The sequence below is a fragment of the Pagrus major genome, chromosome 22, assembly GCF_040436345.1.
Source record: "Pagrus major chromosome 22, Pma_NU_1.0".
In the NCBI taxonomy this organism is placed as follows: domain Eukaryota; kingdom Metazoa; phylum Chordata; class Actinopteri; order Spariformes; family Sparidae; genus Pagrus; species Pagrus major.
Genome location: NC_133236.1, coordinates 10262941 through 10279124, shown reverse-complemented (window position 1 = coordinate 10279124; position 16184 = coordinate 10262941). Strand labels below are relative to the sequence as shown.

At 40.9% G+C, this 16184-nt stretch overlaps 1 protein-coding gene across 1 annotated transcript; it reads right to left on the bottom strand.

Annotated features, from left to right (window-relative positions):
• Window positions 1-1079: 1079 nt before the first annotated feature.
• znf512 (zinc finger protein 512) lies at window positions 1080-10193 on the bottom strand. The gene is made up of 16 exons (XM_073492431.1): window positions 10062-10193; window positions 8027-8159; window positions 7865-7920; window positions 7598-7656; window positions 5549-6111; window positions 5080-5169; window positions 4580-4684; window positions 4372-4496; window positions 4035-4121; window positions 3705-3803; window positions 3447-3614; window positions 3110-3307; window positions 2768-2869; window positions 2352-2414; window positions 1980-2078; window positions 1080-1811 (listed from the first exon to the last, which is right to left on the bottom strand). The coding sequence occupies exons 2-16, from the start codon at window positions 8124-8126 to the stop codon at window positions 1080-1082; spliced, it is 2646 nt and encodes an 881-aa protein (XP_073348532.1). The 5' UTR covers window positions 8127-8159; window positions 10062-10193.
• Window positions 10194-16184: the final 5991 nt, after the last annotated feature.

The following is a 16184-nucleotide window of genomic DNA, read 5'->3' as shown; positions in this document are numbered from 1 at the left end:
TCCAAAATCCAAAGACTTTTCATTTATTATCATAAATGACAAAGAAAAGCAGCAAATTAAGAAGCTGGTAACAGCAGATGTTCAACGTTTTTGTCTGAAATTGCTGCAGCTCTACTCAGCACAGTACTGGGTAGATGGATGGATTGTAACTGTTCAGTACTTTCAAGTGTTTCCTAATTAGTTCCTAGAATGAACTATTACTTTAACATGTAATACCAATGGATCTGCTTCTGCTTTTCAAATGTGATTTGCCTGTTTAAACTCTTGTAACTGCACTGGAGCACTACTCAGACGCAGACACATCCTCTCAAGTTACCAGCTGACTTGGCTCAAGGATGGCAGCTTGATGCCAGGTTGCATTCACTGTCAGTGTAGGTCCAAAACATAAATTTAGTCAAAACCACACTGATGCCAATATGGTAAAGGGAGGAACAGCGTGAGGGAAATCTAAGCCAGAAATAACTGATCCTCTTTTCTAACCAGAAAAGTGACGCTTCCAGCATTACTTAGCCCAGAAAAGGTAAGTTAAAGTGAAGATGAGCAGTATGAAGTTATACAGATCATACTTAAGAGGCACAAAATCTTTTCAGAGAGAGAGACTACACAAGTCTAACAAAATACTACACTGTAGCATCCTCTCTCTGTAGGTTAAAGTAACTTTTTCCCTTCAAGGTAAACATGAAAGACGAGAAGGTTTATCAAACGGTTTAAAGAATAAGACACATTCAAAGTTGGTGAAAAGAATCTGTTACAGATAAACACACAGATAAACGGTATACTACATTTCTCAAGGCTATACACTGACAACCATTTCAAGACAGAGAAACAGCCTCTAAAGCAGAAGTGTCTCATTAGATCCACGCTGACACAGTGAGCTTCTTTTCAACGTATCCATCATCATCTGAAAGATTTCTCAACTTTCTCAGCTGCCGTCTCACCAAACCCAGGTTTGTTTTCTTCACATTGTCAGGATAATAAAGTAGGGACGGACACCTGATGTCGTCCTCATCTACCTCTGTTAAAATCTGCTCTGATGCATGACGAGTGTTAATTGAAGTGTAAATCTTAGTTACAGATTTTTAAGTGTTCCTCTGTCGTTTCCCAGCCTCAGGTTGGGGCTCCATGACGTCGGGCCGCTTCAGGTTCCACTGGTCGATCTGTCTCTGCCTGTCCTGCTGCTCCACCTCTGATTCGCTGGACGAGCTGCCAGTATTGCTGCTGCTACTGCTACTGCTGCTGCCGCTACCGCCTCCGCTGCCACCACCGCTGCTACCGAAAGCAAAGCAATCCTTCCGCTTCCCCTCAGCCTTCCCCCTCTCCCCTCCTCTCTCCCCCTTCTCTCTCCTCTTCTCCTCCTCCGCCATCCCGTCATTGTCCTCTTCTGGTTTCTCAGCAAGTTCCATCTCGATCGGCGCCTGCTCCGGCTCCGGCACGGCGTCTCTCCGGTCCATATCCACCCACATCGGTCCGGGCGGAGGCTCTAGAGGGGTGTAGTGGAGCATCGGCTGCTGGAGCTGGGCGTCCGCCTGTGGAGGCAGGTTTTGGTGCTCTTGATGGAGGAACTGGGTTTGGTGCTGGAGGTGATGCAATGGTTGTAGAGGGTGCTGCAGGAGTTGGTGCTGGAGCTGATGCTGCTGCTGCTGCTGCTGCTGGTGGTGGTGGTGATGGTGATGCTGCTGATGATGCTGGAGGTGATTATGGTGGTACTGATCCACCATCTGCTTGTCCATGTTTTGGGCAAACTCCTTGGACTGATTTTTGAGGAACTTCTCAAACTTCTTGGAGGCCTTTTTGTTTGTGACAAACCATTCCTGTCGACAGAGGAGGAGAGAAGAAAACAAGAGAGGGTGATTACAAGTTAGGACGGAAGCTCTCCAAAGAGATATCTTGGTTTAATTAAATGTCCTCTGCATACAGTGACCCAAACAGACAGAGAAGCATTGTAACGTAATCAGGAAACAAGGGTAGATACTCGTTACCTGTGAATGGACAGAGTTGATGTGGTATTTCACTCCACTTTCAGAGTTGAACTCTTTATTGCAGATCAGACATCTGTATTTTCCAGCCTCAAAGTCGCCCTGAGATCAGATTGAAGGACACAAAAGAGCCATGAAATGATTACCAAGACTGGAATACACTGTACTTAAAAAATATTCACTGCAGCTGCAGAGAATGTGGACTAGACTTAATATGGGAAACCCACAAAGTCTCAACATGTTCACCTGGTTATAAAAACGTAGCAATATTTTCTTTACTATGAAAACTTCTACTCTACTGCAAATCCCAATAAGCACGTATTTGTACATCCAATAGATATTTCATTTCAGGGATAAAGAGGGAAGCTGATGTACCCTTGTGCAGAGGCCTAGATGAGCCTTTAGTCCAGACACACTGGTGTAGGTGCAGCAACATCCCTGAGGACGACACACATAATGTTACATTAACGGTAGTCTCACATACTCCACAGCTTCGTGCCAGATCTGGAGAAAGTCGTATGCCTGTTGCATGCAAGAACATTGTGGTATAGGAGAAAAAAAAACAAAAAACACTCTTGTTTGGTGAGACATTTGCATGAAGGGAGGCAAGTCTTGGTACTGAAAATCTCCTTTCTCATGGTTGTGGCTTAATATATATTTTATACCTTATTATACAAACAGTCCTGTCCCCACATAACCAGACAGGAATAAAATAATTAGATTTTAAACTAAAGCTGTGCAGATTCTTTCTTAAACCTCAGCTGAGTATGAGTGAAGTGTTGTTTTCCTACCTGGTTGGGGCACTGGACCTTCCTCTGCAGCTTCACCTCATTCTTCCACTTCCTCAGCACCTCCTGGCTGAAGGCAGGCAGGCCTGGTCGGGCGTATTTCAACTGGAAAGGACAGCATGAACAACAGGAGGTCAGTGAATGTGTGAATGGCAGTTTATATCTTCATTATACACTGCCACAAAGAGGAACTCCTCTCTTTTATGTCTGTTTTGCCTTCATTCCAGCTAGTTTAAGGAAATGTTTTACATTGTATGAATAAATATACACTAAACAAAAATACCCTCGTCTATCCTCCAGCTTGATGTACTGTATATATTTCGGACAAACTAAATCTCCTCTTGCCTTTTTGTCATCTGGCACCAGGTCTGACTGAAACTTCCTCTTGGGCCAGTCTTTGGGCAGCTCGTTGTTGGCGATCTCAGCCAGGTGGAAGTTTGCCACCTGGGCCGATGCTCGCTGCACTCTGCCGCTGGCCGTCCTCTCTGGGTTGGCCTCCCTCTGGGCCTTCAGTGCCTCGTCTTCCTCGCTCTTCTGGGGCGTCTTGGTACCAGGACGGGAAACAGATATTTAAATATACAAACACGTCCTTTACTGTAAAGTCTGTTGACTTCATCTGTGTGCTGAATTTGCTAACTAAACTGTTTCTTTGGTCTGACATGATAAACAACACGTGACTCACAGGAGCGTGCTCTGATTTCAGGTGGTACTCCAGACCAGCCTTGGACTTGTAGGTTTTCCCACAGTGAGAGCAATTCAGCAACATCTTCTCCAGCTCAGACTCCTCCTTCCCACACTTCTTCATGTGGTACACGTAGCCCATGATGCTGGTGAAGGCAGCAGTACAGCCCTGAAATCAAAAGACGAAAAAGAAACATTTGACATCGTCTTCTCTCATCTTATTCTAATAAATCTCCTTTGCTAAATGAAAGTGATTTACCTCTTTGGAGCATTTTAGTTTGCCCAGTCTCTTCAGGATTTTACGCAGTTTGTCTTTGATGACACGATCATCCAGGTCCTTGGCATCTTCTGATGACGGCTAAAAACAGACAAAGAGGCAGCAACACCGTGAGCTGACACTCAAACTCCACTGAGCGTGTGTTTTAATTACCAGTGTCATTTTTGAGAAGTGACTGCTCTATTTAAGATACACAGTAATGCGAAGACACACTTCAGGAAAAGCACTGGAAGAAATTACACAGCAACAAGATCTTTAAGCATAGCTGAAAAGGAGGCAGGCACAACAGGGATTAGGGCTGATCAGTCTTACCAGGTGACTGTGGTCTGCCATGATATGATACTTCATCCCTGTTGAGGACTTCAGCTGTTTCCCACAGTGTTGACATGTAAAGGGTTGCTGCACACAAACGATTTAAGGTTGAGTACAAGATATTTTGAATATTAATATAACAGAAAACATCTATTTATTATGTATAGATAAAGTGGAGTGATGATTTCCTGTGCTGACAATGACGTCACAATTCCTCTGTATGTGTTGTGACATGAGCTTCTCTGTTTTTTGATTTGGTGGTTGAGCTGGCGGCGCACACTATAAACTTATGAGTTATAAAATACGAATAAATCCCAGTATAGGCCTTAGTGCTCACCAGTCTGCAGTTCTCCATGTGTTTCTTCAGCCCCTCCACAGTCTTCCTGCTCACACTTTTACATTTTGGACAGGTGACTCTGCCTTTGGCCACAATCTGCAGCTGCCAACGCTCCTCTTGACTTCCTGGTGAATGGGGATAGATGACAGAAGGTGAACAGGTTTTCTTACTGAAGCATGAACAGCAGTGGTCGGTCAGCGTGTTTCACCTGGAGGGTACGTGGGAGGCTCCTTCTTGGTGGAGGGGATGGGGGGTTTCTGGTCCTCGCTCGGTTGAGCCGTCGAGGCCTCACCAACACTGGCTCCATCTGGACCTGAAATATTTACGTTCGATGACGAATAGTTTTCACTTTGATCCACAGAGTATTCTGACAGCTTTTTAAACATCCTAGAGCAAGATATCATCTGACTCCCTTATACATTGTCTGCGTGCTCCCAAAAATATAACAAATATATAATATGTTAATTTCATCTCAATAATTCTAAACATGATTGTTTGTAGGTTCATAATACCACCACATCAGTTAAGTTGACAAAATAATTCTGTGCTATCAAATTTAAATCGGATTGTGTCAAATGATATGTGTGTGTTTTTTTGGACTTTACATCGTAATCTATTTCAGCTAGATTTTTCTATATTGTTGCAGGAAAGAATCTGAATGCAAGAAAAGCAATAAGTGTCTCACTGTCAGACTAGATGGTAACTTACAGGAGTCTCTGCCCTCTGGTGGCTGTGAGAAGTTATTAACAGGTGGGCTTCGCTCCATCTCCACTCTCTGGACTTTCTTCATGTTCAAGTCTTCAGAGGAACACATACAGATAGAAGTCAAAACCAAACCATATCCAACAAGAGTCACACACACACACACACACACACACACACACACACACACACACACACACACACACACACACAAAAGAAAAAGGGCGTTGGCAATTATTTTGACAGTTCATTAGTCATTTCAGTCATTTTTCAGGTTCTTAAGTGAGAGGATCTGCTGCTTTTCTTTGTCATTCAACATGAGTAAATAAAGAGTCTTTGTGCTCTGGAATATTGTGATTCACATTTTTCACAATTCTTTGATATTCTATACACTTCACGATTAATTGATTAACCATGAATACAATCAATAATGAAAATATTGGTTGGTTGCAGCCCTCTGTGATTGAGTACCCACCAGGTCTCCAGACTCTGTCTCTGCTCGTCCAGGCTTGTTCTTGGCTTCGACCAGTTCCCCACCCCTGCTCCGGCCCTGATGAGGCCCGGTCTCTTCCAGGATCTCTGCCTGCGTTCCAGGCCTGATCCTGGCCTCGGTCTCTGCCGGCTGCCCAGCCCTGCTCAGGACCTCGGTCCCGCCCCGTCATCCAGGCCTGGTCTGGTCCGGTATGGGCCCTGTCCCTACCTGGAATCCATGTCTGGTCTTGACTGGAGTGTCCTGCTCGGTCCCTGCCAGAGTTCCAGACCTGCTCCTGCGGTCTGTCTCTACCCGGGGCCCAGGCCTCGGGGCCTCTGTCCCTGCTGGAGTTCCAGCTCTGGTCCTGAGGCTGGGGCTGCTCCCTGCTGGCCTCTGGGCCTTGAGGCCACACATCCTTCGCCACCAGTCTCGGAGGCAGCCTTGCAGTGGGCGGGGCCATGGACCCTGGGTCCGCCCCATTTGCCAGACCACCTGATGACATCACTGAGCAGCTGGTGGTTGGGTAATCTACTGTTCCTATGGAGACACTCTGGAGGTCCTCGTACCTGATAAAACAACACAATACTCCACACTTATTTCAAAAATTCAAGTTAATTAACTTGCATGGAAGTGACATTGGACTGTTGTTGTAGTGCTGTGTGCCCCTGACAGTATGGAAAGGATCAGCCTGATACATATTTATTGTATTACTGATATATATAACAAAAGTTAATTAAGCATTGAAGAGATGAGGTTTTCTAAGAAGCATGTTTATTTCTAACATTATTATCAGCAGTTGGAAAACTTGACAAAAGTCTGCAGCAAATGTCCCCAATTAGGACATCTGAGGGACGAACACAGCTCTTCATCTGACAGCCAAAGACAACAAATGACAGCTTGACTGTGCTGTGGCTCAGTCAAAGGCCAGGAGATAAACAATGAGAGTCTGATTTGATCTTGCTCGAGGCAAGGTTTTCTGATGTTTTTTTAAAATTCATTAGGCAGTGATATATCTTGCTTCAAAGTGAACTGATTTCACTCTGGTTTATTTGTGGTAAGAAATAAACAACAGAATCTTAACATGAGGCAGCAGTTTCACTTGATGCTCATATTCTTTACTTTCTTTACATTCTTCACTTTCCTTATATATGTGAAGCCTTTAAGCATTGAGTGCAGAATGATTTGTCCCTATATCTGATACACCTGTCAGTCCAGGTTGAAAAAAAAAACCCACTGCATGTCGGTTTGATTGATATTCGTTGACGCTATAGTAACAGGGGGTTGATTACACAGCTAACAACGAGCTTACAATGTGTAGGGTGATAAAGCGCAACACGCTGCAGTAGGGATTTTGTATTAATGTTTTTTTTTTCAGGGCTGATACCGATGCCGATTATTAGTAATCAACGAGAGTGATAAGCAAAACTTTGACCGACACACATTTTCAGTAAAAATGAAGTGACAGAGAATATTTCTATTTTCTGCTACTTTACACTTCCACTCCACTACATCTATGTGATCACTAAGTCCACAGAGTAGTGACTACAGACAGAGAAAGGATGCTGGAAGAATTGCATCATGTGACAAATATTGTGATCTAGACTAGCAGCTTCACATTGACATGATGACAAAATAGGTATTCTGGCTGATTGTCAGAGAGTAGACATGAAACAGTGCAGCTCACAATCACAAAAAAAGAATTAGTTACAATAACTAATAACTCTCAATGTGTTTGCAGCAGCAGCCACATGTATCATACACAATATTAAACTTATATTATTTACGTATTTTGGATGTTTTTCAGAGCATGAAGTTGAAGCTCAGCTTTGCTCAGCTTTGCAACAACTTAAAACAGTCTCTGTCACAGTCACTTTGCAGGAGATCTGTGTATTTGTATAATAAAGACTTGAGGAGGTTTCAGCTTCTGTCTCCAATATACCCGATATTTTGAAATAACATGCACTTAAGGGCCATTATTTATCAAAGAAAATCTATTTGTTAATGTCAATGCAATTTGTCATGCATACCTAATAATCAACAGATGTTTCTTACCTTTTTCTACCGTAAGTTCTTTTCATCTTTAGAGGATCTTGGTCTTGAGACTCGTCATTCTAAAACATTCAAGTACAGTAACTGTGACGTAGAGATCCAAATATATGCATAAAGTTAACAGATTCTGAGTATTAGAAGACAGAAATGGACAACCACATCCAGACAGTTATAATGAGCAGCACTCTCCCCGATAACGACTGGAAAGTTGATTGAAAAATTGACATCATCACAAAAAAAAGAATACAGCAGACATGAGATTGTTCTCACCTTGGGATATCCAGCTGAATTTAATTCACAGGTTCTTTCTGGCATTCGCTGAACAACTGTTGGAGAGGTGAAAATTAATTTGATTCACAGTCAGTCGTGTGAAATTACATGATAATCACTGCCAAAATAACAATCATGTCAGGCGAATCAGTTTTTCTTTACCTGGACATGGCACTCCACTTTTAGGTTGTGACTGGACAGATTTTCTCTTTCTTGGCACATACAAAGGTGACATATCCCCTCCACTGTGTGCAGGGTCCATTCTAGGAGAGCCGACACTCTGTAGAAATCACCCCTGAAAACACAGAGAGGAGAACATCGGCACATGTGTGGTGGTGGAAACTGATCAAAGCTTAATTCTTGATTGCTTGAACAATATGCCTTGGAAAATAATTGATGTCCTAATAGTTTATTTACTTGCCTCACTAAGTATTTAATTAAGCCAGTAATCACCCTATTTAAACAAACTTGATGCTCAAAAAACTGTGGAACCATGATGACTTCTGACATTTAAAATAATAATTATAAAGAAAACATATTATATTTATAATTTATATTTATTTGATAGCTTTGTTACTATTTCCTTCCTCAATACAAAATGTTATTCAACTAAAAAAGACTAATAACGTATGATACTAACAGACAGTAGTGGAATGTAATTAAATACATTTACTAGTATACTGTACTCGAGCCTTAACATTTTATGCTACGTTCTACTTCTACTCCATTTTGGAGACAAATATTTATCATTTACATTATTTGACAGCTGTAGTTACTAGTTACTTTGCAGATTTTTATCATCAAGACAAAATAATAATCGACTAAGAAATGATGATATATTATTGTGGGCAAAGCTGGTTTCACTCAAATTTTAAGTAGGATTTTTACTTGGAACACTATGTAACTACATTTACCCAAGTACGGTAATTAAGTATAATTTCTAGGTACTTGTACTGTCCTTGAGTCTCCATCTAATGCTCCTTTTTCTTCCACTCCAGTACATTTTGGAGGGAAACACTGCACTTTTTTCGACTTATGTTTACATTCATTTGATAGCTGTAGTTACTAGTTACTTTGCAGATTTGGATTATTAATGCAAAAATAATAATCAACCCATAATGATGATATATCATTATGGGCAAAGCTAGTTTTACTTAAGAGTTGTAAGCAGGATTTTGTAATAGGAACACACAGAGGTCAAATGTAACTAAATTACTCAAGTACAGTAATTAAGTATAATTTCTAGGTACTCCATTTGATGCTACTTTTTACTTGTACTCCATTTTGGGGAAAAAATGTAACTTTTAATACAACTATTTAAATGTATTTCATATGTTTAGATCCTAGTTACTTCGCAGATTAAGATTATTAACACAAGAGAAAAATCAGCTAATGCATTATGATATGTTAATAAAGGATCAGCTACCCAGCACTATATACAGTAAAGGCACGGGCCATTCTGCATAATGAGTACTTCTGGTACTCCAAGTATATTTTGATGCGGATGCTTGTACTTTTACATAAGTAAGATTTTGAATGCAGGACTTTTAGTTGTAACAGAGTATTTTTACACTGTGGTATTGCCTTTTTAATTTCAGTAACAGGTCTGAATCCTTCTTCCACCCTGCATATTATCTTCATAATGCATATTAAGATTTCTCTGTAGCATAATAAAGGTATTCAAATACTGAGTGCTGCTGTAAGAAGGTTGGCTCTGCGTGCGCCTGATGAGCCGTTCACTGCCTCGCACCGTTATGTTTACAGTGCTGTATTTCATCACATTTCAATCTGTTTGTATGTGGATGCGTCTGCATGACACGTTCAAGGCCACTGCCTGCTGCTTTAACGCTCAAAAACACTGAGCTGAGCCATCAAATAACGACAGAAAACGTCCAGCACTTCAAATATAGTTCAAGTGTATGGTGTTTTTTTCTCTTTTCCTCTCGGTGCAGAAAACCTCCTAAAGAGAGCCATTCCAGGAGTGAAGCAGAGACTTCAAACCACCATCATCATTGTCTGTGGATAAAAAAAATATAAAATTCTGCTTTTGACGACGTGGGAGAAGAAAAGACGTCCGAAAACTGCAGCTAAAGCAGTGTTAGCTAGATAACAAGCGGAGACACAGTGACCTGTCCTGTCTACCTTTCATTGTTTCTTAACGAGGGGGAGAAATACGGGAGAGAGAGAAGGAGCCTACCGTCCTACAGCTCACTCCCTCTGCAAGGACGGTTAGCCTCCATGTCTTCGAGCCTGGCCTCCTCCGTCGCCTTTCCCCCGGCAGTGATAACCACCAGGAAGGCTGACATCAAGGAAGGCCTGATCCGGGTGTGAAAACACTCTGAGACGTGATCCTAAGCTGTGACAGCCTCTAAATATGAGCCAGCACACACGAACACCGGCATAATTGGAGCACAGTGTGTTTGTGTCTTGTCCAGCGGAACGCCCTCCTGCTGGAGAGAACAAATAAGACCCGCATCTGCTGCTGCCTTCACGGGCCGTCGGAAACGCCGCGACTCCAATGGATATGTTGTGGAGCAGACCTATTCAACTGGCGGCCTGTGGGCCAAATGCGGTCCTTTAACGACCTAATTAAGGCCCGTTGATAATTTTGTTGGGAGGTCAATGAGCACATTGATTAGTTCTGTCCGTTGCTAAACTTAAAAATACTTTTGATTTCATTAAAAAGTTTTGACCCAAGATGCTTTAGCAGAGGGAATTTAGGAGAATCAAACTGACAACCAGTGTTGTAACTTGTAACTTGTTACGAAGTAATCCGTTAGGCTGCATTCACACCAAATCCGGTGGTGTGGCGAAACACTGAATTAACATAAGCTGGACCGTGGCATCAAGTTGGGCTCTTAAACCCTCCACCAATCTGGAAGGTGGCTACCTCCATTAGACAGAAAGGGGAAGAAGAACAGCTTTTAACCCTCGACCCGGATCTTCCTCTCCACAAAAAATGCTACAAAGCTACAAGGTTCAAATCTGGTAAACAAGGTTTCATTCTTCCTTTTACGTGATTGGCCACCGGATCGTGACGTCGGGCTGCGTTTCTCTAAAAGTTGAGTCAGATTCAACTTTCTCGCTGCAGCCGGCTGCATTTTTGAGGACTGCCCTCATTACAATGAATGGGAAAACCTACGTTTTCACCGCACCACCGGATCTGGTGTGAAACCAGCCTTAGAGTACTCGGATTACTTTTTTTGTTGTAACGAGTAATGTAAGGCGTTAGTTCTGCAATTTATTTAATCTGTTATTCAGTTACTATTTCATAAGAGTTATCTGTTAATGGGACAGTTGCTGTCTTTTCCTTTCCTTTTGTCGCCACAAAAATAAAAGAAAATCCCTGAATCACTTGCACTGTTTCTGTTTCTCTCCTGCTGCCAGCTAAAATATTAAAATGCATCTTACATGTTATTGCATCATTAATAATGATCCAATAGTTTGATGCAATAATGAATGAAAATTTTGATTCATCATTAGTAATAATTTCAAAACCTATTATGACAGATGTCTCATTAGTGAGAGGTAGGCTAACTAAATTGGCGTGTACCCTTTGGCAAGCAGATACTGTGAATATTCCAACAAAAGCTGCCACTTGTTATGAGGAATTTTTCATTTGAAGCCAAGAAAACTTGCTATCGGTGCTGACGGATAATTATGACGGCAAACAATCTGAGAAGAATTACTTTGAATTTGACAACAAACGTAGATGGAAAACTCACTTATAAAGGCCTTTTAGAAATGCAAATTCCTCACAGTAACATTACCACGACAACAAAACTGAAATCACCTATAATCACTGAGATGAGGCAGTGGAGCGATATCAGTTCTACAGCAGAGTTTAGGATTTGGCTGTGTCGGTTGTATTTAAATGAATTAAATATACATGTATGAATTAATTTAGTTTATAAAGGAGGACATCTTAAGGTGCATATTTATCTTGTATGCTTCAACGAGCCCGATTTACTGAGTAAAATACCAAGCAGAGAAAGACAAATTAGCCCTAACAATGTGGTAATAACAGCGTGGAAAGTATGAATTTTCTCAGTTGTGACTCATCACGAATCGTGTGAGTGCACAGCATTCAGCTACAAGCAAACACAGCAGGAGTTCACTGAGTAACTCAAACAGTCACATACACAGGAGGAAGAGGAGAAATGAGCTGCTGTGGTGTTTGTTGTTGGGAATAAAAAACAGCCATTGATCAGCCACTGATACTGCACTCAGAGGTGACTGAGATGGAGCAGAGAGCTTTCTAGCTGTGATCACGATTGACATATTATTTGAAGTATGTGATTTGGTTTATTGTATGCGTGTTTTCCATTTAATCATTCAATACATTAATAAATTCTCTAAAACATCAGTTACATGCCTGATGTGCTCCTCTTCATGTTGCTGATGCATATTTTATCTGCAGAATTTCTACCAGAAAAACTTCATTTTAACGTTTGTTTCTTCTACCAAAGTGTGTGAAAGCATCGACCAGATAGTCTTCACCACCCAGTCAAAGAAGCTTACGGACAGACAGTGAAGGCAGCATCAGTCAACAGGGGGGTGGGTCCTCCTTCAAGCAGTCTGCCTTGTGAGAGGAGGTTGACTGCATCAGGGGAGTAGGACAGGAAGAGGTATATGATAAGGGTTTTATAAAAATGATTAAAGTTTACAATTGAATTCATGTTTGTAAGATGGCTTGGAATCACGTGTCACTGCAATTTCAAAACATTAAAAGTTGCACATATTGATTTTTTGGCCACATGGGAGCAGAAGAGCTTTGCAACAAGCCCAGAAACATACATATATTACTGCCTCATGATTCAGCAAATGTGAGGCAATAAGTCATATGTTCAGTTCAGCTCTGGTTCGGTCTCAGTTAATACCAAAGGAAGTCCCCACCTGTGTCTGTCTGCTGTTTGGCACTGAGCAGGTGGTGTACCTTTAGTTCATCAAATGAGGGCACTGATACACCTTTTCCACCAAAGCAGTTTGAGGGCTGGTTTGGAGTCAGTGGCTAATCTTGAACTAGTTTTTGTCGTTTCGACAGCCAAAGAACTGTCTCTCGGCAAGAAAAAAATTGGTTCTCTGCTTGTTAAGAGCGGCACCAACACATTCCTGGTCCAAAACAAAGTACTGCTTACATCAGGGGCTTGGAATGGAATTGTTGTGACCAGTAGGACCAATGTAAAACCAAAATGATTAGACTAAAAAGCTTGGAGTAGGACAATAATTATTGGTGGATTTTCACTATAAACCCTTTACAGTAACACTACCTGTTGAATTTGAAACAGTAGTGATGAGTGGATCTTTAACTTTTCTTCATTTGTTTGCTCAGTCACATTGTTTGACATTAAGATATCAAAAAACACCTTCATGTTAAAGTTGAAGAGCTATTGACTCATTTTTGCCATCATTATCTTGATGCATGTAGTCTATAATTCCTGTTTGTATCCTGTGCATTCCAATGTCTCAGTGCAGTTATATTTATATTTATACTTTTACACTTCTTTCTATCATTCAACCACTTTTTTCCCTCTGCTTATGACTCTTGAGCTGCTGTAACAATTGAATTTCCCCAGCAAAATTCTTTATTTTTGTGATTTCTTGAGTGCAAAAGGTGACATAAATACAATATCTGCTCACAATATAAACACACACTGGCCACTTTATTAGGTACAACTGTGCAAAGTGTGCTTTTACAATGACTTTTATTTTTGACACTGTCGTAGAGGTACCAATTCAGTATATTCATTAGCACTGATGTCATAGTTAATGAAGGCGTTGGACTGGACTGCAGTACATTCAGAGGTGTTTCTAATAATCTGGCTCGCTCATGTATTTAAATAAAAAACAAAAAAACAAAACAAACAAACAAAAAACCTTTAACTGTGACCTAAAAATGTAACAGAATTTATACATATTTTAGAATAAAATAATAAACAAAGACAGAATTTATGACGGAGAGGTGATTGCAATGGCCACTGAGTGTGCATAGAAACTCACATGAAGTTGGCTTATCTTCCAGAGGCCTGTATAATAAACGTTAATATAAATCTTACAGTTATCAGTACTTTATTGCCTTGTTAACACTGTGTAGTTGATAGAAATCTATCACCTGTTTACCTTCAACTCTGAAATAAGCTGCATAAGGAAGTGTGAGCAGAAGTTGTTCTCTGGAGCTTTCTCCTAGATATGTTTTCGAAAAATATGCAATAATTTAAGTAAGTTAACACTTGTTTTTTCCACAGCTAAACTGATTAAAGCTGAACCCGCCTTCCTCTGCCTCTGATTGGCTGGTACGCATTGCCTTCACCCTACTTTGCCTTTGATTGGCTTACCCTAATATTCTTACCCTAACCCTAACCAATATAGTTCCTCATGTCTAAACCTAATCAACCCAGCCAATGAAGGCAGCCAATCGGAGGCAGAATAGGGTGGGTCTTAGCAAAAAAGCATTGTGATCTTTTAAGAACGCAGTGCTGTGACTCCCTCCTTCCTATGTGAGGCAACTCTAGCAGTAGGCTGCTTTTGTAAACTAAAAACAACACATAATGACTTCCTGCGCTCATGTATTGCACCAGCAGACCTGTATAGATGTGATCTGCAGTCACTCCCTCCTCTTTCTGTGCTCATCCTTGCCAAACACTGTCACTCCTCTCATCTCATCCCTGCACTTCCTCTTTAGTGTAATCTGTTAACGCCTTGCTTGTCAACGCAAAAGAGAAAGTGCCTCCCTACCGGGGAGGAGCCATAAGTCTTTTCCTCTCGACTGTGGGATGGATACACCAGAGACACAATATGTTATGTAAGTAGGTGTGCAAAAATGTTTTTTAATTCCTGCAAGACTGTTAATTGATTCTTAATGCATCATGGTTTCATTATTATTATCAATTAATTATCAATGTTCCGAGGAATATTTCAAGTTTATTGTGGGCTGGGCATGACAAAGCAGTAACTGTTGCATATAGTCCTGCTCCTTGTTTTGCTTTGTGTCATTTTGTTAAATGATGTTGACTAAAGGTTTCTCTCTGTCTTCTTTTTTTAAAAAAAATCTCTTCTTCAGAGCGACGGCCCTGGCAAAGGGTGAGAAAACAAATGTACTTCTTTCTTTGGTTGTGCAAAGCTGAAGTCTAAATTAGTTGATGATCAGTTGCATGATATGTGTGAATGTGCGTTTCATAGCCACGCCTTAGTTTGTTTTGTAGCGTTTCTCCCATTAAACCACCGTCCCCCAGTGCTCCATAACAACTGCTTTCTTGGGATGCTGTGTAAAACATTAATCAAACAGATTGAGATAATTCGCTAATCCTTTTTGACATATACTCAATTGAAAACAGTACAAAGACAATATCATGTCTTACCTTTTTTGTAATTATCGGCTTATAAACACACGACTGTATAAAGGATATTACTATATGGGCTCAGGAACACTTTGTTATACTGTTGTTTGCAAATGACTACATTTTATTTTTATCTACAATTTACACGGCATCCCAACTTTTTTGGACTTTGGTAATAGAAAAGGCATCACTTAACAGCAAGTATAGATGGACCAATAACTTTTAAATATGCAGATGGTCATTGTCAATATCATTACTGGTAGCTTTGAATGTGGCTATGTTTTGTCACGATTGAACTTTATCTATTGGATTGTTAAGTGGATGACTTTTTATTCTGCAGATGCCAAATGCCCTATCTCATAATGTTAATGAAAGTGAAAAAGCATTTGTGTACCTGCCCAGCGATTTAAATCCACCCCAAAATTTCAGCTTTGTAGTTTTTCCATAATCCTGCTAACCAGCAGACCAACACAGAAACCAAACACTGGCACTCTCACTGCTCTCACTAGTGGTGTTTACAGCCACAGCCTGCAGCTGTTTTCAGGGAAAAAGCTCTGATAAACCCACTGTATGTTACTTGCCCAGCACCAAATGGCACAGAGACACAGTTACTAGCTGGTGAAAATAGTTGAATATTTAGCAACAAAAGAGCCAGATATTTTTCTCTGGTGTAGGTGGTGGAGAACAAAAACAAAGTTAAAACTCGAGACCGTCTTGAGATGGGATCACACCAGCAGCGACACCCATCAACATGATGATGTTCTGACTCATGACCACTCAGAAGTTATTCCTACATAATTACATGAGACCACGCCCATCTTCAAACTTGGCCTTTTAAAATCTTGTGACTGCATCTTGCCCGGTTGTGATGCTACATACTGTACTCGTTTAGGGTTTTTTTTTCCAAGTTATTTTGTTTGACTTGAAGTGGGAACTTTTCTTTAGTTTCCATTATCCATTTACGTATGCATCAACATATGTTT

What these genes read in the sequence shown, in the direction of transcription:
- znf512 (XM_073492431.1), bottom strand. Translation starts at nt 8,126, where the DNA reads ATGGACCCTGCACACAGTGGAGGGGATATGTCACCTTTGTATGTGCCA. An exon ending in ATTCAGCTGGATATCCCAAG is followed by an intron (nt 7,657 to 7,864) that starts GTGAGAACAATC and finishes TGAATGTTTTAG; the next exon opens with AATGACGAGTCTCAAGACCA. An exon ending in TCAACTCTGTCCATTCACAG is followed by an intron (nt 1,812 to 1,979) that starts GTAACGAGTATC and finishes CTCTGTCGACAG; the next exon opens with GAATGGTTTGTCACAAACAA.